The sequence below is a fragment of the Vombatus ursinus genome, unplaced genomic scaffold (assembly GCF_900497805.2).
Source record: "Vombatus ursinus unplaced genomic scaffold, bare-nosed wombat genome assembly UNPS02010822.1, whole genome shotgun sequence".
Classification (NCBI taxonomy): Eukaryota; Metazoa; Chordata; class Mammalia; order Diprotodontia; family Vombatidae; genus Vombatus; species Vombatus ursinus.
Window position 1 is genome coordinate 4,800,390 of NW_020950600.1, and position 27,826 is coordinate 4,828,215.

General features: G+C 52.0%; 2 protein-coding genes across 9 annotated transcripts in view; one reads left to right on the forward strand and one right to left on the reverse strand.

The window, feature by feature from the left end:
* MMP23B (matrix metallopeptidase 23B) overlaps window positions 1–2,950 on the forward strand; it is a 10,497-nt gene extending 7,547 nt beyond the window's left edge. Inside the window, exons 7-8 of the mRNA XM_027855290.1 lie at window positions 957–1,083; window positions 1,869–2,950. Coding sequence (XP_027711091.1) covers window positions 957–1,083; window positions 1,869–2,043 — 302 coding nt within the window. The 3' untranslated portion in view covers window positions 2,044–2,950. The remainder of the gene's footprint in view (window positions 1–956; window positions 1,084–1,868) is intronic.
* A 468-nt stretch (window positions 2,951–3,418) lies between these two features.
* Window positions 3,419–27,826, reverse strand: part of LOC114038130 (cyclin-dependent kinase 11B) — a 34,962-nt gene continuing 10,554 nt past the window's right edge. For 2 of the 8 annotated variants that reach the window (XM_027855285.1, XM_027855289.1), the window contains exons 6-20: window positions 19,858–19,994; window positions 16,948–17,070; window positions 16,178–16,273; window positions 15,945–16,082; window positions 13,694–13,759; window positions 12,456–12,631; window positions 11,441–11,531; window positions 8,690–8,811; window positions 7,445–7,550; window positions 7,159–7,280; window positions 6,304–6,411; window positions 6,000–6,116; window positions 5,360–5,508; window positions 4,501–4,690; window positions 3,419–4,377 (exon numbers count right to left, since the gene is read on the reverse strand). In XM_027855285.1, the coding sequence (XP_027711086.1) occupies window positions 4,285–4,377; window positions 4,501–4,690; window positions 5,360–5,508; window positions 6,000–6,116; window positions 6,304–6,411; window positions 7,159–7,280; window positions 7,445–7,550; window positions 8,690–8,811; window positions 11,441–11,531; window positions 12,456–12,631; window positions 13,694–13,759; window positions 15,945–16,082; window positions 16,178–16,273; window positions 16,948–17,070; window positions 19,858–19,994 (1,834 nt within the window). In that variant the 3' untranslated portion in view covers window positions 3,419–4,284. Of the gene's footprint in view, window positions 4,378–4,500; window positions 4,691–5,359; window positions 5,509–5,999; window positions 6,117–6,303; window positions 6,412–7,158; window positions 7,281–7,444; window positions 7,551–8,689; window positions 8,812–11,440; window positions 11,532–12,455; window positions 12,632–13,693; window positions 13,760–15,944; window positions 16,083–16,177; window positions 16,274–16,947; window positions 17,071–19,857; window positions 20,013–27,826 lie in introns of all 8 variants that reach the window. The other 6 variants (XM_027855280.1, XM_027855288.1, XM_027855286.1 and 3 more) reach the window with 5 other exon arrangements.

Here is a 27,826-nt window from a genome sequence, read left to right on the forward strand (position 1 = left end):
AGAGGAGGAAAGGGAAGAGGGGGAAGGAAGAGAGAGGAAGGAAGGAGAGAAGAGGGTGGAAAGAAGGGAGGAGGAGAGGGAAGGAGGGAAGAGAGAAAGGGAGGAAAAAGGAAGGGAGAAAGAAAGGACAGAAGGGAGGAAAGAGGGAGGGAGGAAACAAGTATTAATTAAGCACCTACTATGTGTCAGGCACTCTGCTAAGCACTTTACAAATATAATCTCATTTGATCCTCACAACCCTGGGAAATAATGACTATTATTATCCTGATTTTACAATTAAGGAAACTGAGGCAGACCACAGTTGAAACACTTGCCCAAGGTCACACAGCTATTAAATGTCTGAGGTCATTTTTGAATTTGGTTCTTCCTGACTGCAGACCTGGAGCTCTATCCCCTGCACCCCCAACCTCCCCTAAAGAGAACCCTAACTGCGTCTAGGGGATGCATGTCCAGGGGCCGCAGGGTTCCTTCCTGCAGGGTCTTGGTAGCTATTCCTGGCTCGTGCAGTGCGCCACCGCCCTTTAGGGTTCTGCCCCTTCCTGTGGGGCTTGCCTTCCTACGCCCGGGGCTCCTACTGGCCATTTCCCCCATCCCAGCCTCATTCCAGACATCAGGAAGATAGGGGTCACTGGCCATCCACAGCCATCCTGACCAGTTGGGGTGTGGGGCAGCAGTAGCCCTACCCTGAATTCAGAGAGCCAGCAGGGGCTGGGACCATGCCTCCCAAGTCTCCCGCAACTGAATATTCCCAGGGTGTAGGAAATCCTTGTTACAGCTCTGGGTACAGAACTAATCATCTCCTAAGTGGTTCTGGGTGGGGCAAGGAAGGGACCTGATGCTAGAGGCGTGTAATCCCAGAGGACTTCCTGGAGGAGTCCTGGACCCCAAAAGACCCAAAGGACAAGCTCCCAGAGCCCTCAGTTTCTGAACATCCTCATCTCTTGTCCTCTGGGCAGAGTTCCCCTTCCCCACCCTGGCGGCTACCCCACCACCCCCCAGGACCAAAACCAAGCTGGTGGCTGAAGGCAGAAACGTCACCTTCCGCTGTGGCCAGAAGATCGTTCACAAGAAAGGCAAAGTCTAGTGAGTGGTTGTGGGGTGGGGTGGGCTGGACTGGGGTCATGTGCAGATCCAGGGGGCCGTGCTGGGCTCAGGCCTACGTCTTAGGAGGTGGGTCATGTTCAGAAAACAAATGGACCCAAAGAATCAGACAGAGAGCAAGGTTCTGAGTTCTAGTCCTGCCTCTGGCCAAAGGACCGGGGCGAGGGTGGGGGGGGAATCTTGGCCAAATCCCTTCCCCTTGATGGGCCCGTTTCTTCTATAAAACGGAAATAAAGACCCTATGGCTGCTTATCTCCCCCCGCTCCCCGCCCTGCAAAAAAAAGGGGGGGGATATATAGTGAATATTAAAGGATTTTATGCTTTCATAAAGCATCTCCTAGGGAGGGTTTTTGACTTCTCTCCTCGATGGAACATAAGGTACGTTTCAAGGAGTCTGTACGCCTACTGTGCCTACTGTGGGGGCCAGCACATAGTAGGTGCTTAGGAAATGCTTGTCAGAGGCAGCATGGTTCTGAGGCTGGTCAGGAAGACCTGAGCCTTCTATCTGCCACATGGTGAACTTCACGTCCCCAGACAAGTCACTTAATGGGATTAGTTTCTGTCCAGTAATATCCTGCCCTTCACAGGAAGGGAAGAGAGCCGTCAGTTCTGGGGAAAGGGATGGGGGCGATTGCTGTCACCTCTGGGGGTTTTTCACCCAGGCTGGGCATAACTGGGGTGAGTGGGCTGAGGGCATCTACACAGGGAGCACTCTGGGGGAGGCTGGGCTGGCCTGGCTCTGAGGACTGCCCTCTCTCGCCCCCAAGCTGGTACAAGGACCGGGAACTCTTGGAATACTCGTACCCGGGTTACCTGGACCTGAACGACGGCCACATGAGCATCATCGTCAATGCTATCAATGAAGGCACCTACACGTGTGTCGTCAAGAAGAGAGATCGAATCCTCACCACCTATTCCTGGCGCATCCGGGTGAATTACTGATGGCTGGGGGCCAGACCTGCCCCTCCCTGTCCTAAAGGGGACCGAGTGTCCTGTGAGGGCCTTTGGGATGGGGCAGGGGGAGGCAGAAGCCTTCCAGCCCCTGGGCCAGAGCCCCCTGTGGACCCTGTGCCAGTGTCTGGAGGGGTCTCCTCTGCCCTCCGCTTCCTTTCCCAGCGTGGGGGGCTGAGGATTTGGAATCCAGCTGATAAAGCATTTTACCTGTGTTCAGTTTCCTGCCTCCCCTTTCTGAGGCTGAGACGGGGAGAGCCTGGGCAGTCCCTGAGGCCCGTGTCTGCTGGGCAGACATGCTGCAGGGCTAAGATTGGGAAGATGAGACAGCCGCAAACTACTGCAATCCAGCAGGCCTTGGTGTTAGGGCGTGGGGGGTGATGGAGGAGGGCTAGAGGCCGGGGATCACTGTAGGGTCACCCACAGACTGCCTCCTGCTGCTGCTGCTGCTGGAAGCCAAGGGCCCCTGAAAGACAAAGCTCCAGGGTGAAGCTGCTTCAATGTCTGGGAGGTCACGATCCCTCACCCCACCCCCTCCCCCACCTCCTGTCCCTGGCTCCCCCAGCTGGGACACTAGGACACGCCTCAGCCTCATCCCGGCCTTCGTGGGTGGGGAAGGTCAGCTCTCCCTTACGAGCAGCCCTCCCCCGACTTTCTCAACACAAGCTGGGATTTTCCCCATCGGGGGAGGGAGGGCCTTCCAGGGGAAGCCACTCCCCCAGCTCCGTCAGAGGTCAGCAGATGCAATGCCACGTGGAAGCCTTGGAGGGTGGGGGGCTCGAGGCCCTCCAGAGACTCCCAGCGCATTCTTGGTGAGCGCTGGCACTGGCCAGAGACATTCTCATCATAGCCGAGGCCTTAAGTGGGTTTTACTAAAAACATCTGGCTTTTATCAAGACTCCTGGCTTCCTGGGCGTTATTTTCCTAGGCTCCCATCTGAGGCAGGCCTCCCAAAACAAACTACCAAACCAATCTCCAGGAAGAAGGGAGAGGAGTGGTGAGGCAGGGTGGAGGGCCGTGCCCCTGGGGGAAGGGGCCAGGGTGGGCCCAGCCCATGGGAAAGGGACCCACTGCCACTATCTGGGGGGGAGTCTCTGACCAAGCAGAAGGAATAGCCTGGAGGCCTTATTTGTCTGGTAAGAGGCTCCCCAAGCCCACCAAAATGGGGTCACCATCACCTACTAGCTTCCCCAGGTCCTCTGCAGCTCTTCTGGTTGGGTGACGTTCCCCTGGGGGAAGGGAAGGAGGTGGGGCCGGAGTGTGTATGTGGTAGTGGTGGGGGGCCTATTTGCCGGCTCCAGCCCGGAGGTTCAGGCCACCCCAGCTCTGGCTGCTCCGAAGCCATTAAAGGACGACATGCCAGGTGTTTTCCTCCAAGAATATTTTACTATATTTTAAAATTTATGACAATCTCAATATACAAAAACTTCACTGTGGCTAAGTTTGCATGAATGTCCAGCTTTGTACAGAATCGGAATCAGACCAAGGCTCCCTGCCCTGCTCCCAGGGCCTGGGTCTAGTTGTTCACTTAGAAAACCGAGACGTAAGAGAGTATAAAACATGAAGGCTTCCTGCTGCCGTTTGGGCTGGGGTGGCGGGGCCCACGCTGCAGAGGGCGCTGCCTGGGGGAGGGGAGCAGGGGAAACACACAGAGCTGATGAGGGGTGGGGGCCCCAACAGGTGTTACATATGCTTCTAGGCATTGGAAAAACCATCAGCTTTGGCTCCAAATCAAAGCCACCATCCAGATGGGTCTGGGGGGCCCAAGGACCCCTGGCTTTCTCCGCAGCAGGGCTGGGTCAGTGCTGAGGGAACAAGCTGCTTGTCTGTGGGTGTCACAGTGAAGAGCAGAGACCCCCAAGGCAACCGTCCGCACCAGCGGCTCCTCCGCATTGGTCATCAGCTTTCAGAACGGCCAATCCACCCCATCGATGCACACAGCCGTGACTGACGGGAGTCAGGCAGCCTAAGGATACACCAGCTTCCCAAGGAAAGCCGGACTTTGGATTCTACAAATTTACAAGCCCAAGTAAGACAAAATGTAAAAAAAATCAAACTGAGAACAAAACACCCAAGTTCCCAGAACGAAGCTCCCGGCTCTTCTGGAAGTCCCCATCTTCTCGGCACGACGTGGCTGCGTGGTTTCCATGGTGGGTGGGCAGGCGGGGGAGAGATAACCCCAGCCCTCTGCACCCACGTGTCCAGGTGGTAGCTCACTAGGGCTTCCTTTGCTTAAAACTTGAGGCTGAAGCCCGGGCCGGCCGCAGACGCTCCCTGATTGGTGGTGGTGAGATGGAAGCCGGTGTCTTTGAGGTCATCGTCCCCCTGGGAAAAGCCAAGAAGCTGGGTGAGCGGCACAGCAGAGAGAGAGGCCAGCCCCCGGGTTGCCTGGCCGGGCGAGTGTGAGCGGGCAAAGGGCCCGTCCGGCTTCTGGCGCGGCCCACTTACCAGCTGGCTGTACCCAAGTCCTCCTTCCGGAGGGCGGGGGCTGGTACCGCGCTTAACCCTCTGCTGCTCGCTCTTGGCCGGCCATGTAGGAAACATGGATGGGTCGATGGGGAGGGGGGTTTCTCTGAAGTACTCATGCTTGAGGCCATCTTCCGCGTTGATCCTCCGGCCAGGGTAATAGGTCAAGAACCTGCAGATGAAGATGAAGAAGAGAAGAGAAGTCGGGCTCAGACACACAGGGGCGGTCTCAGGGTTGGTGGGCGATGGAACCAAATCAGGGGCCCCTGGGACCTGGCAAGAACTTAAAGCTGTATCTGAGATGGGGGGGAGGGGGAGGAAGCTCCAGCCAGGGTCAGTGCCCAGGCTGGAAACAAAGGAGATGCCTAGTGACCAGGGAATGGCCACAGGCATGCAACCCCTGCCCTGGGAGAAATGAGGCCAGTGAAGAGCCCCGAGGAGCCTGGGAGGACCTAGGGAAGGGAGTGCAACAAGCAAACCACACGCACGATGATGCGTGGTCAGCGTGGTCACTGAGCAGCAGTCACTGTACAGCTGGCCCGGGGCCCTTCCTCCCTGCCTTCGCTGTGCAGGTGGAGGACTGGGGGGGGCGGGACGCTGCCTACACTGCCTGGCCCAGCCGCCAGGCTGCCTGGTTTGGGCTGACTGCTTCCCCCAGGGAAGGGTTTATTTCCCAAGGAAGGAGGACACGAGGACAACAGGCAGCAGGCTATGGAGGACAGAGGGTGGCTGCCTCGGGGTGGGGGCGGTCCAGCTCCCCCCTCAGCCTGCCTACCCCTGCCTGGGGGCAGAGCAGACTGCCCAGACCCCGCCTCAGAAAGAGGATCCTGGGGCCACTTACTTGTTCATTAGGTCGAAGCCCTGGTCAGAGAGGAGGGCCCCAAATCTTTTCCGCAAGTTGTTATAGGGATATTCTGTAAAAGTCATCTTCTTCACTGCGGGGAGGTCATTGTAACCAGGCCAGATCTTCTCACTTGGAGTTCCCAGGTCCTGCCAAGACAAGGATTTCTCCAGGTTACCTCCGCTCCCCGGGCCAGGATGGCAGAAAGAACATCAGTTGCGAAGGCATGAGGCCCAAGCCCTGGGATAGGTTAGACGTCCAGCACGGCTCCGGCCACCGGGCCGCCTCCTCATCTACCCGCCCAGCCAGGCCGGTCTGGGTAGGGGCCTTACGCCCCTGAATCTAGTCAGTCTCTTCATTTGTTAAAAAGAGGGGGAAGAGCTGAAGGTCCAACGTCACCAGGCACTTGTGAGATGCACTGAGCCAGAGAAACAGGCCCTCCCATCACCACCGGTGCTCGCCTGGGCAGGGCAGCGAACCACCCCGAGGGTTGGTCTGGCCCGACTGAGATGATCATCACATGCACTTGGGAGGCTGGCGAGGCTGAACTCAGACACACCGCTGGCCGCTTCCACCGCTCCCTCCCCACCCCCAAAGAAGCACAGCTGTGGGAGGGCTCAGAGACCCATAAATGCATCACCTTAAACACTTTGTTGATCTGGTCGATCTCTGATTTCCCTGGAAACAGGGGCTTCTGAGTCAACAGCTCCCCGAATATACAGCCCACTGACCACATGTCGATGGCAGTGGAATACTCCTGAAAGTTCAAGAAGAGAAGTCAATGAGGAGGAAAGCAGAGTGGGAGGGCCCAAGGGAGCTCAGAAGGATGAGCAAGCGGAGAAGCGGAGCTTCTGGGACCCTGGCCACGGCCTCCTCGGGGGCCCGTGCCGCGGGGGCTAGTCAAAGGGCATGACAGTCCTTCAAAGACGGGGTAGGGCAGGTACCTTTGCTCCCAGTAGCAGCTCCGGGGCCCGGTACCACAGCGTCACCACCACCGGGGTGTAAGCTTTTAACGGGGAGCCGTACTCTCTGGCCAGCCCAAAATCACCAACCTGAAAACACAAGAGACGACAATTCGGGGCTGACCCTTCCCCACATCTCCAGTAGCATCACTGCCCCTCTCCCAACTCTGGCCTAGAGAGACCCTGTCTCATGTTTGCCTGTGGGGGTGGGAGATGCAGAAGGCTTCAGAGCAAACCGAACCAACGTAAACAAGGGGGAAAGAGGCCTTTAGAGAAGCTTACAGCCTGGCCAGAGACTTCAGATGGGAACGTGTTTCTGGACACATAGTCTTCTTGTCCCCCTGCACTAGGTCCACTGGGTTATTATTAATTTTATTTAAAAATAATGCTTATGTTAATCACAACAGCTAGTGTGTGCATAGCGCTTTAAGGGAGAGAAAGCACTTTACCAACATGATCTCACTGGACCCTCACAACTGTCCTGGAAGGTCTCAGGTGCTGGTATTATCCCTCCCATTTTACAGATGAGGAAACTGAGGCTGACAGGAATCAGGCAACAGGCCACATCTGAACTCGGATCGTCCCGACTCTCGGCCCAGCTAACGCTCACAGCCTCTTACAGCAACAAACGTTTCTCACTGCCTGGGGACAACGGCCAGGGGAGGTGCAGCCGGTGCTGCTGGCTGACAACGCTGGGGTAGGCTAGGTGCGAGGGGCCTCTGAGGACAGCTTGTCCGAGCTCTGCGTCCGCAGCACTGCGTGGCAGAGGCGGACCCCCTCCCCAGGTACCTGCCCTGATTCTAAGTCTGTGGTCCCCAGACCGCCGGGCCCTCCTACTTTTAAAATGCCTGCATGACTGAGAAGCAGGTTGGAGGTCTTCAGGTCCCGGTGGAGGATCCAGTTGTCATGAAGATGCTTCACCCCCCGCAGGAGCTGGATCATCAGCGTCTTCACCTCACCTGCAGCGGCAGCAGAGAAGCACAAAGCCTCCAGGTTACTGGAGGGGGAGCTTCTTGTCATCCATCGAGAAGCCCCTCGCCCCCCATTCTGACCTGCGTGGCCACGAGGGCACAGCTCCCAGCCCGGGGATGGCAGCCAGGGCACAGGGGGCGGGAGGAGGTACCTGGCAGGAAGGGCTGCTTCATCGTCTCCATGAGGCTCTTGAGGTCATGCTCCACGTAATTCATCACAATGTAGATCTTGTCCATGTTGCTGCCTACCACGATCTCCTTTTAAAGCAAACCCCGTGGCATTAATTGGGGAGTGGGGAAGGGAAGAGACATCTGTGTGAATCCCAGGGATTCCCATGGGCTCCTCTGCGGAAGCCTGGACCCGGGATCCGAGCGCATCAAGTCCAACCCTCTTGTCTGACAGAGGAGGAAACTGAGGCTGAGACAGTGAGGGATGTTCCCAGGGTCACACAACTAGGAACCATCCTAGGCAGGGTCTGAACCCAAGTCCTCCTGACTCTGAGTCAGGCCTCCTGTCCATTAACAGGCCTCATTAATTCAGATCCCTCTAATTCAGAATCTGGGATCGTTCTGAAGGGAGGGACAGGCTGAAGTGGACCTCTGCATTCGCTAGAGTGTAAACAGCATCAATAGTAGACGCTGGGCTGGCAGGCACCCCATGGGGATACTCACTTAATATGCAAATCACAAATTAACAATAAGGGGTCAAGTCCAGCCACCCCTGCCGTGGCCCCCCCCAGGCCCTCCCCAACAGGACTGGCGGCTCTGGAGAGGAAGGAGGGCCCTGTGGACAATCATTCATGAAGCATTTATGAAGACATCCTGGGCTGTGCATGGTACTCTGCAGAACTTCAACTGAAATGTCAAAAACGATGAGTTTTTATTTTCCCTTTTAGAAAATCAACACAGACCGATTCTACGAGCAAACCTGCTCTCCCCCACAGCAGCTCTGCAGAGCCTACGACGTGAGAGTGAGCGGGGCCATCGAGCCCCCCGGGTTCATCCTTCTGTCAGGCAAAAGGGGCGACTGAAAGCCACCTAATGCCACAGCAAAGATGAACTAACCGGAGAAGAAGCAGAGTGGCCCCCTACTTCTCCTGCATTTGTTTTAAAATATGGAAGAAAACAGGTGTAGCCACGGTTTCTGCCGGAGAGTACCACTACACAGCACTTTACATGACATTTCGGTCTTGAGGGATGGATAACAAAACTATATCTTACGATTAAAAAAAAATCAACACGTTCTGCTGGGGCCCAGCAGCTACTTCCCAACAAACACCCAAACACACGTGCTGAGTGCAGCGCCCGGGGTGTGGCAGGCCCTTAGCAAATGCTCACTGATTGACTTCCTGTCCCCAGGGATGTATGTGGGGGGAGGCAGGAGGACAGAGGCTCACCCGGACAGTGACGATGTTTGGGTGCTGAGCTTTCAGGATGGTATTGATTTCCCTGAGGGAGGTAATTGGGAAGCCTTCTTTCTCCTTTTCCATTTTCAAACGTTTCAGAGCCACAATTTCATCTGTAAAGAAAACATTTTAAAGGTGGGAACTAAGGAAGAGTCTGTGATCCCAGATGAACAAAGGGCCAGCAGGCTGTGCTGGGCATCTTTTCCCAGCGGCAGTTGAGGACGCCTGGAGTCGCAGCCTGGGCTCACCTCCTCCCTCAGCTTCAGCCCCGCACAATGGGGATGTGTGCAGGTTGCAGTGACTCACGGGAAACCCCATCTACAAAGCACTTGACAAATATTAGCTCTTGTTTTTATGGTTCTCCTTAAAGAATGCTTTTTATTTTCTTTCTAAATATGGCAGAGCAAGGTTTCAATGAACAGAAAGAAGGAAGCCTCAACGGCTTACCCCCCCCCCCACTCCCCAGCACCGAGGCCAGCGCCCTGGTCCCGTGGCTTGTAAATTGTCCACCGGGATGGCCATCCCTGATCTCAAGCTGGCCTCTCTTCAGAGGAAAACCACTACCCGTCTCCTGGGTGCAGGCCCTGAGAAAAGCGGACATACAAACAAGCTCTGAACGCTCCAGAAGCAGCAGCTTGGCCCAGCCCCCACAAAGTCCCCCACACGCTGCTGATGGCTGGAGCTGGCCCCGGGCCTTACTGCTCCCCCTCCCCATCAAGACTCTCTCTTCTCATTTAAGATGCAGCTGTCACTACCTCCTCCTCGAAGCCTTTCCTGACACCCCCCTCCCCCAACTGTTTGTGCCTTCAAGTCATTCAGTGGCCTGCCTCGGTTTCCCCATCTGTAAAATGGCAATGACAACACCTACCTCCCAGAGTGCAGAGCAAATGAGGTCACAGGTAAAGCACTCTGTCTACCTCAAAGCACCACACAAGCAAAATGCTTCCCAAACTACCCTGTATAAAAAAAAAAAATCTTGAACCTCACACAAGTAGAATGGGCATTTCCACATACACAGAGTAGCAACGGTGGACCTCTGCAATGCCCAGAGAAGGTTCCTTTACAGGAGAACCACCTTGACAGGACTCTGAAGGCCACGTCGCCTGTGCGGGAGGCCCTTGGGTGCTTCCTCCACTCTCTTCTGTGCATTTTTAGACAGACTGGCCTTCATTCTCTGACTTTCTCAAATCACCCTGTCTTTAGCTATTTAACAATGACTGAACTTATCCTTATGCCAGGTCCTAGTCTCCCCTTCCATCCTTTGTCCTTCCCATCTCAGCGCACACGGTAGGTGCTTAATAAATGCTTGCTGCTGACTGACTGAATGGTAGGGCCTGAAATGGGGATGAGCCTCCCGGCAGAAGCATTCCCTCGTCTCGCCTCCAACTGCTAAGAACTCAGCACTGAAGTGACTGTCAGCCCAGTTCGGCCTCCCTCAAATCGCCTGCCGTGAGCACACACGTGACGAAGCCGTGGACTCGCTTCTCAATCCTGGGGGAGGCTTTCACAGACAGGCTCTCACACTCAAGGCCCACAACCGCCCTGAGAAGATGGCTCCAGTGCTCCAGCGCTGGGAATCCTGTTCTGCCCAGCAGGGCACCGGGCCTAGGAAAGGCAGCAGCTGGCCAGACAAGCCAGGACGTAGGGCTTCCGACCCTGAGTCCCATTACCTCTGACACGGGCAGAATCACACAGCTTTTCATCTGACCCCTGCCCTCAGAAGGCCATCAAGACTGCCAGCTCAAGCATCTCCAATTCAATGCCCCCAGACTCAAGGTTTCTGGCTCCTCTCTCCAAGGAGCACCCCCAACTGTGCCCAGAGAAGTGGGAGACCCGAGGACAACATCCCCTGGGCAGGAGACAAACCCACCCCTCTTTGTGTGTGAACCTCCCTAAGTCCCAACACCAATCACGCCCAACTTTGTTGATGGGAGGGAAACAGACTTGCCTCAGTGGTGCAAGACCCGGGACCAAAAGGCCCACCTGGGTCAGAACCAAGGCTCCCGTCTGCCCCCAGGAACAAAACTGCTTTTTAAAACGATCTTCTCAGCCCTAAGAATGGCCTGTGGTGACACCTGCTGGCCAGACTGTCTCTCATTGGCTGCCTGGTGCTGGATGTTGGGGGCGGGGTGAGATATGACCAACGGTGAGCTGTGCACCGGGTGAGCCCCTCGACCAATCCACTGAAGAGAGTGCGGACACAGAATAATAGGAGGAGAAACACAGGGCAGCGGCCATGGCAAGAGACGCGGGGTGTGTGTGTGTGTCTGTGTGTGTGTCGCACGCACGTGTACTATGCTGGGACAGAAAGGAGGTTTTACGTTCAGCACATCTGAGGCAGTAAAGCGTGGGAATAATTAGTGATGTAAGAAAAGGGACTTCTGCTGAGAGAAGATGGGAAGATAACGAAGCGTAAAAGAATAATGCTTCTGAGAAAGGTCTAAGCAGGGCACTTTCAGGAGCTGACCAAGCAATCCGGTCTCTGGGTGCTCCCATCCACTGCACTGAGGGGCGCAGTCTGGAGTCACCCACGTGGGACCCTGGCCAAGTCACTCCCCTCATCTGGAATACTGGGGTGGGAGTGGGGGGGGGGGTGTTGAACTAGATTAGATGTGCCGAGGTCCCTCCCACTTCTAGACCCACAATCCTCGGCGTGGGCTCCTCTCCAAGGCCTGAACGTTGAGCCTTCCCCTTCCCCCCGGGGCAACCCTGCCACGAACCCACTTTCCAGTGTGCACTGACCGGTCTTTTTGTCCTTTGCTCTGTATACCACACCATACGTGCCTTCCTCGATCCTGTTCAGACACTGGAACTCTTCTACACTCCGACAACCCTAGGGAGGGAAGGGTAAGTGGTGAGAGCGGCCTCCGAGGGGGGTGGTCTCTGACCCTGGCCAGCTCCCGCCCCGCGGCTGCCCGAAAAGGCTCACTGTGCTGGGCCTGTTCCTTTGGGTGCTCAGGGCATGGCTGCTGGACAAAGGGAGCATTTTCTGCTCCCTGCCGCAGAGAACGCTAATTCACCCCGGGACTCTCAGGGATACCAGTCCCAGCTCTCTCCCAGTTAAAAGAGGAGAGCCTGGCAGGACACTGATAGGCTGAGGCACTGAGGAGGTGGTGACGCCCCTTTCCCCATCCCAAGGGCCCTGACCCCAGCATCACTGAGACCGCTACAGCACACGACGAGGTCTGCTGGGGACACAGAGAGAACAAAACCAACCAAAGGGCCCATGAACAGAGCTCCAGGGCTCCAGGGGAGGACACGGAGAGCTACGAGACGTCTCTGTCTTGTTCCTTTTCTTTTCTGTCAGAAAAGACCAGTTACTGAAAAGGCAGTTTCTTAAGGAAAACAGGAGAGCTCCATCCTGCATCCATTTCAGAGGTGACAGGACTAAAAAAAGGACGGCTGTGCAGCCCTGGAGCCTCGATCGGCGCGCCGGTGGGCAGGGCCCAAGACCCGCGCCTCCGATCTGAGCAAGCCCTGAAGCATACCCAGAGGGGGCGGCCCCCATTCTCTGGAGGAGCCACCCAGGGCAGACGGCTCGATGAGCTGTTGTCACCGACAGGTAATAAGAGGGTCGCTGGAGCCCAGGACGCACCCTAACCAGGCTCTGGCCAAGTGAAAAAGTCCATCCCTCCCCCAGCCCCTGGGAAGGAGGTGGAAAAAGGAGGAGAGCTGGAAGGAATGAGGACGGCCCCAGGGGCAGGCAGGGAGAAGGGAGGCGGCCCCCCCACCCCGGAAGGCCAGGGGGCACACTGACCTGCAGGGCTGGGAGGTATTTGGGAAGCTCCTGTTTCAGCTCTATGGGAGACAAGGCTGGGGAGTCGGGGACGTATTCGCCTTCCGTCATGGCATTGGACTGTGGCGTGCCCTCTCCCACTTCTTCTTCACCTTCCTCGCTCTCTCCCGAATCTCGGTCAAACCTCGACTCTGTAACTTTAAAAGTTAGAATCAACTCGAGCGCAAGTACCAGAGCTAAGCCTCCAGCCACAAGAAGGAGAGGAAGGCCCAATACAGAGTTAGGTGGCAAAGAGCGTCTCTGCCCCAGAGAGAGGTGGTGAGAAAGAATGCGGTCAGATCGACCCTTGCCACTTTCTGGCTGATGTTACACCAAGGGCAAATGCATTGGAATCTGCAGATCCGCAGGAAGTGCACACGTGAAGAGCCTGCCTGACATGGCCCTGCTGAGAGACCTCCCTGGTTCCACGGGAGTAGAAGCCAAAGAGTGGGAGAGAGGCCCCAGAAAAGACCCAGGCACCACGGGGGGAGACTCGTAACTCAGGGGGAGGTCTGGCGAGGGTGGAGCAGCCTGACATCCTGTCCTGAATCCCCACCCGGGCCTGGCTCTCCTCCCCCGTGCCTGCATCAGCTGGGACCTACACCATCTCCACTGGTAAGCTCCATGTGGGCAGGGCCCATGGAATGTTTCTGTAGCACAGCCCAGCACACAGGAGGAGGAAGAGGAGGAGGAGGAATAAAAATCATCATCACCACAGCTGACCTACAATAGTCTAAAGTTTGCAAAGCAGTTTATAAGCACTGTCTCACTGGTCCTCACGACCACCCAAGGAGATGGGAGTACACCAGTCACTATGCCCACTTTACGGATGAAGAAACTGAGAGTCAAGGGGTTCAGCGACTTAACCGGTGTCAGAGCCATGGGAGCGAGCCACCCTTGCCACTACATCACATTGCCTAGCTTCCTGGGGTCCTCGATACCACCTTGCTCTAATGACTTTCAAGGACCAATCAGTCTGGGCCTCCTAAGAACCTTTCTAGTTTCCAAACCAGAGGTTCTGGGAAAAAACAAGAGCAACAACATGCCAGCTCTCCCCGTGCGAGGGGCACAGTGACAAGTGAGACCTAGTCTCTTTAGGATGTGGCCAAGACTTCAGCTCAGGGACAGAGTCTTATCTCAGTTCACAAGGAGCTCCTTCCTGAGGCATCAGAGACAGGAGAAAAAAAAGACCAAATGTTTCACAGGGAAGAGTTTCTCACCAACTAAAATATGGTTTCCATTGTCTCGCTCCTCCTCTTCACTCATTTCTTCTTCACTCACCTCTTCTGCAAATCAAAACAAAGCCAGCTGCTCAGACGGACAGAGGACAGACCCGACCCAGCTAGGGCTTCTTCCCGTCTCTGAGCTTCCTTCCTGAACTAGAGCACCTCTGGGCCCCAGGCATGCCTGGTATTAAGCAGTCAATCAACAAGCATGTATTCAGTGCCTTGCATGTGCCATGCTCCATGATACACTGGAGATAAAAGGAGAAACCCCACCAGTCTGGGACCTCGAGGAACTTACGCTGTAGTGGGAGAGTCATGCACATATCTAAGTCTACAGAGAACACAGAAGATAAATACAAGCCAATGGGGGGGGGGGGGGGTACTACCGTTAGGGGATCAAGGAGAATTTCCTGTAGAACAGGGGCTCTTAACCTGGGGTCTGTGGAGAGACTTCATGGAGTCTCTGATTGTGGATGAGAAAAAAAACAAACTGCATCTTCCTTTTTTCACTCACCTCTAGCTAAAACTGAGCACTTACTCTAATCATTTAAAAACATTATTCGGAGGCTGGGGGTCCACATCACCAAAAAGGTTAAGAACCCCTGCTTTGGAAGGTGGTGCTCGGGCAGCCTCTTGAAGAAAGGAGAGAGGTCTGAATGGACCCCTGGGTGAGGAGAGCCAGCAGAAAGGTCGGGCAAAGCAGGATGGAGGGCCATGTGTGAGGAACAGAGAAAAGGACGATTTGGGGGAGCCCTAGAGCATAGGAGACTGGAAATTGGGCTGTGGAGGGCTTTACTTGATATCTGATGCTCAAGGCCATGGGGAATACTGTGTGGTCAGGTCAAATCTATGCTTAAGGAGAATCACTTTGGCAGCTGCAGAAAGCATGGACTGGACGGGAGAGACGTGAGGCAAGCTGTCTGAGAGGTGACAGCCATGGGAAAGGTGCAAGAAGCGTGACGGAAGAAGAAAGAGCAAACTCTGGCAATGGACTGGAGCTGGGGTGGGGTGAGAGAGGATGATGCTGGCTTTACACCCCAGGGAGAGTGGAGAAATGGCAGTGCTCTTGGGAGGCTCAGAGAAAGAGCAGGTCTGAGAACGACAGCGCGTTGCAGTCTGGACGAGCCGAGCCCGAGATGCCCACGGGCCAGCCGCCCGGCAATGCGGGCCTAGCTCAGGAGAGAGACTGGGGCCGAGCCCGAGGGAGCGCACGAGGTCACCAAGAGAGGCACGCAGACAGATCAGAGGGCCAGGACAGAGCCTTGGAGAGATTCGGTCAGAGACACGCCACACAGGCAGGAGGAGAACCAGGAGACGACACCAGGAAGACCCAGAGAAGAGGGAACGTGCTCGAGAACGGGGTGGTCAGCAGCACCAAACGCCACACAGGCCAAGCACGAGGACGGCGCGGGCTCGCCGGGCACTTTGCAGAGAGCAGTTTCGCTTGAATGAAGAGGTCGGAAGCCAGACTGCACAGGACTGAGGAGGGCGTGAGAGGAGAGGAAGTGGAGGCACCGAGTGTAGACAATTTTTCCCTAGGAGTTTGGTCAAGAAAGGGAGGAGCGACACAAGAAGGTAGCTCGAGGGGACAGACGGGTCTAGCAAAGGTTTCTTAAGGATGGGGGAGATACCTTCGAAGGCAGCAAGAAAGGAGCTAGCAGACAGGGAAAGACTGAAGTGTAGAGAGCGGTGGTGACCGAGAGGAAAATCTGCTGGAGAAAACGTAAGGGGGAAGGATCAAGGGGCAACGTACAGGGGGCTGGCCTGGTCCATCTTACTGGGAAGGAGGAGGAGAGAGTCGGGGGTGACGTCAGGGTTTCTGAGATAAAGAGAAAGGGAGCTCGTGTGAACGGCTTTGGCGTTCTCACTAAAGTAAGATGCGAATCCTGAGCCGAGAGGGCCGGGGAGAGGATGGTGAGGGAGACTGGAGGAGAGAAGAGGCGAGGCAGAAGAGCCTCTGCTACGACGCCGTCTCCAGAAGTCCTCCCAGCCCCGGCGTGGCGCTGGCTTCATGGGACTCGTGGGAGGGCAGGAAGCGCACAGCCCTTCCTCGGAATTCTGGGCTGCTTTAGTTTTTTGGTAGGGAAAAGTTAAGAATTCCAGGTAGCCATCTTTTTCTTTGGCCATCCTGCTCTCTGGCCTACTGCCCAAAGGAAAAGGACACAAACAGGTGGCATTACCAGCTCTGTGCTCTGGGGTCTCAAGTGTTGAGACTGAAGTCTCCAGTGAGGCGCTGTCCCCTTACCAGCAGACTGCTCAGACACTTCCTCAGAATTGCTTCCTGTCTCCTCCTCCTCTTCTTCCTCCTCTTCCTCCTCCTCCTCTTCTGATTCCTCACTGCTGCTCTCTTCCTCTTCCTCCTCAGAGCCAGACCCTGACTCTGCTGGAGAAGAAAGCAGAAAAGGAGAAGATAAATCCCTGGAGAAGCCTCGCGGCCCGCCTCACAAAGTCTGTCTAGCTGACGCTGCTCTCCGCTACCTGACGAGGACTCAGCTGAGCTGGTCTTCCTCTCACTCTCGCTGACATCTTGTAAATCAGAAAGGGGATCCCTCTCCTCCAGCTTCTCCTCTTTGACTAGGAAACAAACACAGACGGTGGCACAGGTAAGTGTGGGGGAGAAGCTTGTCAATAATTAAGACAATCTGCAAAGGCTCTGATTTACTTTTCATAAAAAGGCATTTCATTCATTCACTGCACAGGGTTTCCAGAAGATGAACTGTCAACCTTCAAGTAAAAGGAACAGCATCTCTGAACGGGGGCTGAGAAGCCCCCGAGGGGAGACTCGATGGGTCACCCGAGCAGCCGATCGAAAGTCCATCGGATGGCAGCGTAGGGCTGATCCTGACGCGGAAGCGCAGTAGCCAACCAGGCCGTGGGGAGTGAGGGTGAGCACACTTTAACTAAGAGAGATACGGAATTTGCTGAATGCCCTCCTAAATAAAGCTATCTGGTCACAAGAGCCCCCGAGAGAGAGTGTGACTCGTGACTGAAGGCCGTGGCCATCCAGGACTGACCGCCCCGAAGCGTCTGTATCCTACTCGAGAAATCGCTCTGTTTTTACAGAAATACACGGCCTGGTTCTTCACAGGAAAGACCGCCATCCCCAAGGTTAAGTACACCACCTGTCTGCTGGGGAAAAGCTCCCCCGAGACCGTCCCAACATCTCAATTGTGGTCAAAAGCCAGCAAGCGCCACGTCCTGAGAGGCACTGACCGCAGTGCCTGGCTGGCACCCAGGCAGAGGCTTACCTGGCTTCCTGCCATCCCCTTGCTCAAATCTCTCTCGCTGCTGGCGTAATGGGCTTCGACTCCAGTGACTTATTTTTACTTTGTCTCCATAGTCTTCTCGCACTGTTCTGTGATGTGCAGAAACTGGCAACCCCAGAAAAAAGAAGGCATTGACACCAGCTTGCTTCAAACCAAAGGCCCTTTCCTCAAAGATTCCTCGTGCACACAACTACAAGACGAGCTGTAATCCACTGGGGGGTGGGGTGGGGGGATGGCGCTTATGTTCCCAGGTCCCATCAGAGCTGCTGGGCTCGCATGGGGCATTTTCAATTCAGAATCACAGAATCTCAGAGTTGGAAGGGCCCTCGGCAGCTACGTAGCCCAACCGGCATCTGAAAAGGGATCTACTCTGTTACATAAGCCACAAGCGGCCACCAGCCTCGGCTAGCAGACCGCAAGGATGGGGCAACATCCATCCCGTGTGTAGACAGCTCTTTCACCCCTTTGTGGCTCCTAGCTCTGCCCTCTGGGGCCTAACAAAACAAGTCTCATCCCTCTTCCCCATGGCAGTTCTTCAAATCCTGGAAGGCGCTTGTCCTGTCATCCCCAAAGGTTTCTCAAGGCTAAACATCCACCAGTTCTTCAACTAAAGCTCACACAGAGGCCTTGCACCACGCTGGACACCTTCCTCTGAAAGCTCTCCAACTGATCCAAAAGCATAACACCTCCCAATACACCGTGTCCCCTCCCTAGCCCTCTCAACTCAACAAAAGTCTCCTTGCCTCCCAGGTGAAAGGCACTATGCTGGACAGTGGGAATACAGAGACAACAACCAAGGACAAAACAGGCCCTTCCTTTAGGGAATTCCCATTCTAACAGGGATGGGAGAACACCACACATACACAAATTAACACCGAGCAATTAGAGGAGTGTGTTATCGTGTCTATGCATCTCATCTCCCAGACAGTTCCATGAAGGCAGGGGCACTGTCCTAGCACACCTTTGGCTCATTCCCTGCCCCCCCCCCAAGCTGGGCACACAGTAATAAATGCTTGTTGACTGAATGATACCAAAGCGACAGTTGAGACCCCCAACCACGTCCATCCCAAGAAAACTAACTTCTGTCCAAGGACCATAAACAGTTTCCTTGATTTCAGGCCACCGTGTTACCAATGTTCTCCTCCCACCTATCACAAATGAGATCTGTGTGTCTGTTTCAGAACAATCCGCTATCACCGCTTAAAAAGCAAATAAGCTCCTCAAACAACACCCCTTCTCCTCTAACCACATTCATGCCCACCCCCTGCCTGCCACCCGCCCATACATAATCTCCTGGTATTGGGTTTTCCCTAAAGGTAATTCTCAAAGAAGTGGAGAAATCAACAAGGAGAAATTCCATTCTTCATCTGATTGTCACTCACAAGGATGGAAATAAGGGCCACTTTGGAGAAAAGTGGCTATTCTATGGTAGAATTTATGAGCAAGGAAGGAAGAAGAGGAGGGCTGGGCACAATCTGACAAGGAGCTTAGATTTGCAGAAAGCAGATTTCCAAAGGTTTCAAGAAAGGAGAAGGATCCCATTGATTAGAATTCTCCAGTCAAAGTTAGCACAGGGGAAGACACAAAAATAAACAATGCAGATGAGGGTGAAGAAGGGAAGTTTTCTAAAGAGAACAATGTGGAGGCACAAGAAACTATTAACTGTTAGGTTTTAAAAATTCACTCCCAGAAGATGTAGCAAGAGCAGATTACTGGGAGAGAACACAAAGGCCAGGCGCGATCTCTGAAGCACAGGGAAGCTCAGGAGGAGTTGGCAAGGGACTGTAAGGACCACGAAAAGGAATTTTTTAAAGTTACACTGGGGTGAGGAAGAGGCCCAAAGAAAGGAGAAAACCGTGGCTCAGGACATGTGGGACAATAACTGACAACAGAAAAGGCAGAGACCCAACATTTATTCCATTTTTTTTTTTTTTTTTGTAAAGGATAAAGATGTTTGGAATAGGAAAGGACAGAACAAAAATGGCAGACAGGAAGCTGATGCCCAGGATAGTCAGGAAGATCGTAAGAGGACCTAGTTGCCCTTGATGAGTTCAAGTTACTTGGCTCATATTACCTACATCTCCGAGTACTGAAAAACCTAGAAGTGATCGTGGGAACATCTTGATGCCAAAATAGGAAAGAGAAAGGCCACCGAGGTGATTTGATTCCCGGCAAAATTAAAGAACTTCTCTTTCAAAGAATAACTGACAAACCTCTCGATAAGGGCCCAGTGATTGCAAAGAGCAAGCACGGTTTCCTCAAGAACGGGTCTCGCCAGACTAATCTGACCACGACGGCCTTCTTAAAGAAGCACATTGAGGTCTGATGAGAGGGGAAACTTGCTGACGGTCAGGGCCGTCCCAAAAGGGAAGAGGCAGCCCCAGGGAGGGGCTCCCCCTCGCTAGCACTCTCCAGGCAAAGCTGGAAGACCACCTTCTTGGCACGATGTAGAGGAGATGTCTATTCAGGCACGGCTTGGCTTAGACGGCCCTAAAGTCTTTTCCAACTCCGGGATTTCTTACATGAGCAGCACACAAAAAAGTGTTACAAGTGTGTGTCGAGGCTGACCAGTTTCTCCACAACGGATCTTCCCCTTTTGTGCACATTTACTTTGACACAGAGGCCAACAGAGGCATCACATATCTGCCAAATGTCTGACAGCTTCAAGCTCAACCTTTCTGTGAACAGCACTCAACGCATTTCAGCCTGTTTAAGGGACTGAACTTTTAAAGAACCCTTTCCTGGAGTGGAACCCGCCCTAACGAGGCCCTCCCAAGCGCAGCACACAAACGAGCACTCCTTGAGGGCAGACTTTGTCCAGAGGCAGGCGCAGGCCCGAGAGGCCTGGCTGGCACCTCTGCCCCCGCGGCACAGTTCCGCAGGCCCCGTTACCTTCTCTTCTGGCCTCCCGCTCTTTGCGTCGCTCCTCGGCCCGTCTCTCTCGCTCCTTCTGTTCCCTTTGCTCCTTCTGCTGTTCCCTCATCTTCCGCTCCCGTTCTCTCTTTCGCTCCAGCTGTTCAAGACGGTCCCTGGAAACAATCAGATGCCTACTTTTTTTTTAATTCAAACAGGAAGGTTCCAGTATTTTTCAGCACTTTCATTTACAAATGATCTTTTCTCAGCTTGTTCAACCTCAACAACTTACATTAAAACAGCTGACATAAGAAAAGATCTTCTGCAGACAGACAAAGAATGCACAAAGTACTGTTCTCAGAGTCACGTCACTCGCGGAAGGAGCCCCGAATCCTTCTGCTAGAACAGGAAAACGGGAGGCTCCAGCAGCGGTTCGAGTACTATTTCTATCCAAGTTTTGCCAGACTACATCACCAATATTTCTGGAGTACATATGACAACCCAGTTTTAAAGAGAGCTCTCAAAAACAAAAATCCCATCAACTTTGCAGACAGGGGCGCCTCCTGGGAAAGTCCTGAGGAAGACAGCTCGGAGGACTGAGGGACTAAGCCTGATTTCTCCAGCAGCTGCGTCATTCGAGGCAATCCAAACCAAAGGACACCACCCAGAGTCCACCAGAGTTTAATTCACCGGTAAAGTAAATATGAGCTTGATGGATAAATTAGGTGGAAATTTGGGGGTTGCTTGGAGGAAAAACATTATTTTCCTGACTATCATGAGAGTCATCACTGTTCTCTTCTTAAAAAAATATAGGTGGTACAGTGAACAGTGCTAGACTCAGAGTCAGAAGACCTGAGTTCAAATCCTGCCTCAGACGCTAACTGGTTGTGTGACCTGGTGTGAGTCATTTAAACTCTCTCAGCCTTGGTTTCCTCATCTGCAAAATGGGGATAATGACTGCACTTACCTTCTAGGATTGTTATGAGGACCACTATGGAAGGCATTTTGCACACTATGAAACACTATATAAATGCTAGCTATTATATTATTATTGTTATTCAGTTGTAGGGTGCCAAAAGCTAAAAACTGGGAGACCACAGAGCATTATCTTCAGTGCTTCCTAATAGAATTAAAAGGTATCAATTTTGTAGGAACTATGAGTCAGCATGCTTGCTAGTATGATATAACAAAGTCTAAAAAGTACATTAAAAACCACCTGAGCCCAGCCCAGCCTGAGCAGCCCATGAGCCCATGGGAAGCAGCAGGCAGAGCAGGTGGAGACAGGACCTCAGCTCTGAGCATTCTGGCCGTGTGACCCTGGGCAAGTCACTTCACCTTTTGTTGCTATCTGTAGGAGCCTCCGAAGACTAAGCTATGCAGATGGTGCCGTTCTCCTCAGCAGAGGGGGCTCCAATCAAAGCTCAGTTTGTGTATCTCCGGAGTCTGGTTCCCCCGGCACACCAGTGGCAAATGAACAGCCAATTCTGTTGAAACTGAGACCAGCTAGCTGAAGGGAAGCTGCCTGCCGGCCCCCAGCTCCCAGGAAACCTCCGGGTGGGCTGGGCTGCCCAGAGTCTGCCAATGTGTGCATCCCTTGCCATCCCAAGCCAGCTTGGCCTGGGGCTTTCCCTCTGCCTCTCAACGTTCCCTCTAAAAGCGCAAGGGCCCAGCTCAGCAGAACCTCAGACATTTCCACCCACAGCTGACCCCAGGCCCTCCATCTGCTCTAATGACAACAGGCTCCAATTCTCTCGGCCATAGAGTCAGCTTACTGAAGAAGTGAGGAACATGCGGGAGGAGAGAGCTGCTTAAACAGGGTCAGGACAAAACTCATCCATCCCAACTCCTCTTCCTTAGCTTGGGCTCCTCTCCCCTTCTGAGGGAGTTACATCTATCAATGAGCAGACAACAACCAAACTGAAGTAGCTGCTTTGCCCCTGCAACCCCAGGGCAGGATGACGGGGCAGAGGGGATGCAGAATTCTCCTCTTGGGCCCCTCTCATCTCAGATGGTCGATCCCCCCCTTCTCCCATCCAATGCTAGCTTCTCTAGCCATACTCTGGATTCCATCCCTTCTCATATGAAGGAGGGAAAGGTCTGAGGAGGAGTAATCCAGCAGAAGGTAACTGGCAAATTGATATAACTAAGAAAAAGGAAATATGAAACAAATTGGTCAGAACGGAAGATATGAGGTAAAAGAAGTTAGTGAGAAAAGGGAAAACTAAAAGTTGTGTTACTACAGTGCCCTGGCTCAAGAGAAGAGTTTAGAAAATGCGAAGGGTAGACAACAGGTGTGGACATTTAATAAAATGTGAGACAGGATGCCAAAGACAGCCGCTAACCTGGGAGGAGAACGACTGGCCAAGAACATGGTGTCTGAGGACTGGGTCTGGATTTTTAAACCCCAGTCAGTTTAAAATATAAGAAAGCCAGGCTCTCACCCAGGGACAGTATACTCCTAGTAAAGTCTGGCAAGAATGTTGGAGCGCTGGGTCTTCTTTCCTTCTTTCCTTTTCTTTTTCTGTAATGAGGGCTAGCTCCCCAGAGAGGGGAAGAGGAAGGGACATATTTAGAGTCAATGTAAAAAGAAAAAGCAGCAACAAAATGAGATTTATCTTAAAAGGAAAAGAAGCTGATGTGGTTAGCAAGGTAAGAGGTCGTAGAAAGGCCAGGAGGGAGTGATAAAAGGGTGTAAAAGTGTTAAAAACGTTCTGAAGAAACAGTGACGGACACTCAACAGCAATCTGAAAATGAAAGCCACATGGAGAGGTTTGCAGGGGTCTGCATCAGGCAGGCCGGGTTTCTGTGTCTGCAACCTCTGTGTGACTTCTAACAAACGTCAAGCTGAACACTGGTCTCCAGGAGCACCCTGCCACAAGGCCAGGTTTATCAGAACAAGTGGGAGGGCAGCAGGGGCCAGAGGATAGAATGTGGAGAAGCATCATACCAAGGTGTGGAAGGCCTTTACGAAGGAACCCTATGAAACCTGAGGGCACTGACTCACAGGGAAGAACGCCCTACTCAAAGAGAAACACTGGGAAGTAGTCAGAGAATTAGGTTCAGACCCATCTCTTACCCCACATGCCATAACAAGCTCAAATCGGACGCCTGACCTGAATATAAAAGATCACACCACTAAACAAATGATAAGAGAATGAAGTCAGGAGCCTTTCCCATCTCTGGCTAGGAGAATTCTTAACCAAACGGGAGAAAGTGGAGCTCACAAAAGATAAGACAGATGGTTTTTATTCTATGAATAAAAAGCTTTTGAATAAACAGAAAAGCTTTTGAATGAACAAAATCAATGCAACCAGGATGAGATGGGAGACTGCTGAATGGGAAAACCCATCTTTGCACGCTATCCAAGATCCCCGGCCCATTCTCTCTTCACGTAAGCTTCTGGGCAGCTCTGCAGACCCTCAGTCAGAGGCTTCAGTGCCTGCAGCAGGACCCCCTGCCACTGCCCAGGCCCCACCTAGAGTCGCATTTATATATAGTGAGAACTGGTTCTGTGTAAAATGAAGAGCCATTCCCCAACTGGTCAAAGGACAGGAATAAAATGTCCTCAAAGGAACTGTAAACCAGTAAACTTTGGAAAGGCTGCTCCAAACCCCTAATGGGAGAAATACAAATCAAAACGACCCTGGTTTCATCTTATTCCCAGCAAATTAGCAAAGCTCAGAAAAGATGGAGTCAGAGTTGGAGGGACTGTGGGAAGATGGCCATACAAATAAGTTGTCTGCAGAGCTATGACCAAGTCCAACCATGCTGGAAACCAGTTTGGAATTATGTTTAAAAAGTAGCTAAACTGTCCACATCACTGACCAGCTATCCCACTGCTAGCAACACAGAAGTAGAAATCAAGTGGCTGTCCCCTGAGTGGGGAAGAGCAAAAGATGACAGGGCACAGGAAGGCCTGGACCATGGCTGTAGTGTACAAACAACCAAGAACAAGTCTTATGTAAAGAGCCCAGGACTACAACGGACGATCCAGATGCCAAAGGGAGAAGAGCAAGGGAGCAGTGACGGTGAGGACTCCCTTGCTCCAGGGAGCTAGGGAGCTGTTTTTCAGCCAGTCAAGAGTAAGAGTGGCCCATGGTCTTCATGGGGCATGAAGCCTCCCAGCCTCTCATGAAGACATGCCTAAGAACTACCACCACTGGCCCAAAGGACCACCCATTTCTCTTCCTTGCCCTGGGCAGTCCCAAAGGATCCTGCAGGAAAGACTAAGTACCCAAGATTACAAATGTCCTGGGCAAGTAACTCAAGACCACAGGGCAAAGTGTGTTTTCCTCACTGGTACCCACTGAAGTCAAGGATGATGTCGGAGAGGTGAACAGCAGGGAGGTAACCAGCCGGCCAAGAAGATGGTGTCTGGGGACGGGGTATGGATTTCTAAAACTTAGTAAGTTTAAAATATAAGAATGCCAGACTCTCAGGCAGGGAGAATATGCACCTATTAAAGTATGGCAAGGAGGGGGCAGCTAGGTGGCACAGTGGATAAAGCTCTGGCCTTGGAGTCAGGAGGACCTGAGTTCAAATCCGGTCTCAGACACATGACACTTACTAGCTGTGTGACCCTGGGCAAGTCACTTAACCTCAACTGCCTCACAAAAATAATAAATAAATAATAAAGTATGGCAAGAACGTACTGTTTGGTGGTCTGAAGATTCAGACAAAATCCAAAGTGAAAAGGATAGAGGAGGGAGGAAATCATTGGTATTTTTAGAAGTCAAGTATGTTCTAGAGTATGACTAAGAAAAAAAAGAGGTAGCGGCACTCAGAAGGTCACAGGTGACAAAATCCAAGGAAGTGCCAATACAAAAACCCACCGCCTCAAATATTCATACACAAACCACAAAAATGAGGACAGAGTAGGATCCCAGTGCCGTAAGGAGGTCAAACTGACCCCCATATATCACTGAGAGTTTGTGGGATGAGCCCCATGAGTGACAGGCAGTTCTGCACAGGCATGTGTGGCCCCACTAGGTGAAGATCTGAGGGGGGTCAGGGGAGGAGCATTGGACAGTAATAAAGTATGTGCATGTGAAGAAATCCAGGAATCAATAAAAGTAGGGCAGAGAGCATTTCTGTGAAGACCAGCAAAGGGAGAGACAAAAACAATTTTATCAGTGACTGTAGTTGACCGTAGACCACTAGGACAAAAAAGAGGAATTAAACAAGGAGTCTGGGAAATGATAAGCCTAGCATAAAGGCATGATACAAGAAAGATGGGGGGCTTCAATGACCCAAACATCTGCTGGAATTCTGCCAAAAGCAGAGCATCTCCAGAATAACTGCATTGCTCAAAAGCAGAGGGTGGGGGAGTGTAGGAAACCAATAAAGGAAAATTCTATTCTAGACCTGATTCTCACAAATAGAGAGCAACTGGGTGTTGGGAGTAGAAAAACTGGAGTGAAGTGGCCTTCATCCTAAAAACTGGAGGAGAGGAAAGCTTCACAGTCCAACCTGAACCCTAGATTGGGAGGAGAAGGGAAGGACATATATATTTCAAAGGATTCTGGGCAAAGGAAATCACTGACTAAAATTCTCTAAGGGAAGTCAGCCCAAGAGAGATGGAAAATTCTCAAGAATGAAATTCTGAAGGTATACAGAAAAAGACATCCCCCCTCCCCACTGTTATCTGAACAAAGTGCTAGAAGTGTTAGTTACAGCAAAAAAAAAGACAAAAAAAAAATCAAAGCTATAAACATCAGTAAAAAGGAGATAAAACAATCACTATCTACAGATGACATAATAGTCTACTTAGAAAACTCCTCAAAACCAGACAAGAAACTGATCAAGATAACAGCTATAGCAAGATAGGATACAAAATCATCAATTTTTAAATGTAACATTAACAAAAACTAGGAGGAAACCATGAGAAAATGCATAAAAATAACCACAAAATTCATAAGATATGTGATCATTAACTAAACAACACACTCAAAGTTTATATGAATACAACTACAAAACATTCTATAGAACAAAAGGAGACAAACAACCGGAGAGATATTCACTCTTTGTTGGGCAATGCCAATAGAGTATACTACCTAAATTAATCTATAGGGTCAGTGTTATACCAATCAAATTACAAATGATTAATTCACACGGAAGAACAAAAAATCTAAAATCTCATGGGAAAAAATGAAAAAGGCACAAATGAAGAAGGTCACTTAAGGAGTCACTTAACCCCAACACAGCATTACCATAACTCCAACTACTAGAAAGCAATCACCCTCAAAACTACTTGGCTTGGGTTAAAAAACAGAGAAGTAGATTGCTGGAAGAGGTGAGACAAGCAAGAAACAGAAACAAACCAAAACAGTAAATAGTTCAGTGCCTAATAAACCCAAGGCCATAAATCAATAGGGGAACAGCTTTCTTTCTGATAAGAAATTCTGGGAAAACTATAAAGTATTTAGTCACAAATTAGGTTTTAGAAAATATCTTTTACATAACCTGAGTATAAATAATCACACCACCAAAAATTAAGAAGAGAATGAGATCAGTACCTTTCACAATTATGGCTATGAGAATTCTTAACCAAAAGTAAAAGATATAAGGAGGCAGGAGCGGGAGGTGATTGAAGTCAAGGCAAAAGGCATCAATAAAAACAATTTTTTGAAAGTCACAAAAAGGAACAATTTTGGTGAAGAGGAAAAAGAGGAGTCTTTTGAAGAGACGTGTAGCAGAACTGAGAACTCCCCAAACACGTTAAGATTTTTGGAACACACACAGATAAAACAAAAGCAAAGGCAGGGAGGTACTGGAGAGCTTTCTGGTAAGAACACCAGGAGAAGCGCTAACACTCAGAAGGACTGAGACCGAGGAGGAGCACTATGGACAACAAAATAGATTTCTTAGCTAGACTGAAAACGAGGCCACTCAAAAAGGGATGGGATGGTTGCCTGAGGTGGCTGGAACAGTGATCGCTGACCACAGAGGGAAGGAGGGACTCTACTGAGATTCTGCTTTATCTGCCGCCGAGAAGGACCTTTGGATTGGAAAGGAGAGAACAAAAATGACTCAGCAGGGTGTTAACCGTCAAAGATAAGAAAGGTGATAGTCAAAGAGGACCCAATGAGACCCCCCCCTTCAAGGATTCAGAAAATGGGCAGGTATGAAGGCCGAGCCCTTGCCAGTGACCTCTGAAAGATGGGGGAGAACAGGACAGGTACTAGAGCACTGAAGGTCAACGTCCTGGCCTGTTTTCAAAAAAGAGAATAGAATCTGCAAGTAAATGATGGGCTAATGAGCTTGATTTCAACTCCTCAAAACATCCTAGACCATACTATTAGAAACAGTTTGTGAACATCTAGAGAAGGAAGAGGCTGTCAACTAGGATGGTTTCAGCAAGCTTCTTTTTCTGATGTGGTTACTGAAGGAGCAGGTCAGGGGAAAGCTACAAATACAGCTGTGGGGCAGGGGGAGGGAGAGCTGGGTTTTTTGGAGACAGGGTCTCCCCATCTCACTCAGGTTGGAAGAGCACCCGCCACTCCTCGGCCCAGTGCTGTTACTGATCGGCATGGCTTCTCTACTCCTTTGCCAGCCTGAGGCACCCCGTTCCTAGGAGCTCCCCATAGTGCTGCCAGAGTTACTGAGGACTCCTGACAGGATTTAGCCCTCCCGCAGTTCAGAGCTCCCGAGGAGCAGGGATTACAGAAGTGACCTCCTCATGCCTGGCCTAAATAGTTTTCTTAGATTTTAGCTGTGTTTGATGAAATAGCCCCTGCAGTTCCTATCAAAAAGTTGGTAAGGTCTCTTTTTTTTTTTTTTAGGCAATTGGGGTTAAGTGACTTGCCCAGGGTCACACAGCTAATAAGTGTCAAGTGCTTGGTCTGAGGCCGGACTGAACTCAAACTCAGGTCCTCCTGATTTCAGGGCCAGGGCTCTATCCACTGCGCCACCGAGCGCCCCTCCTTCTCCTGCTGCTCGAGGAGCCAGCCACCACCAGGAACGATACTGTAACCACCAGAACCAAGAGGTTCACAACAGACAAGACTTC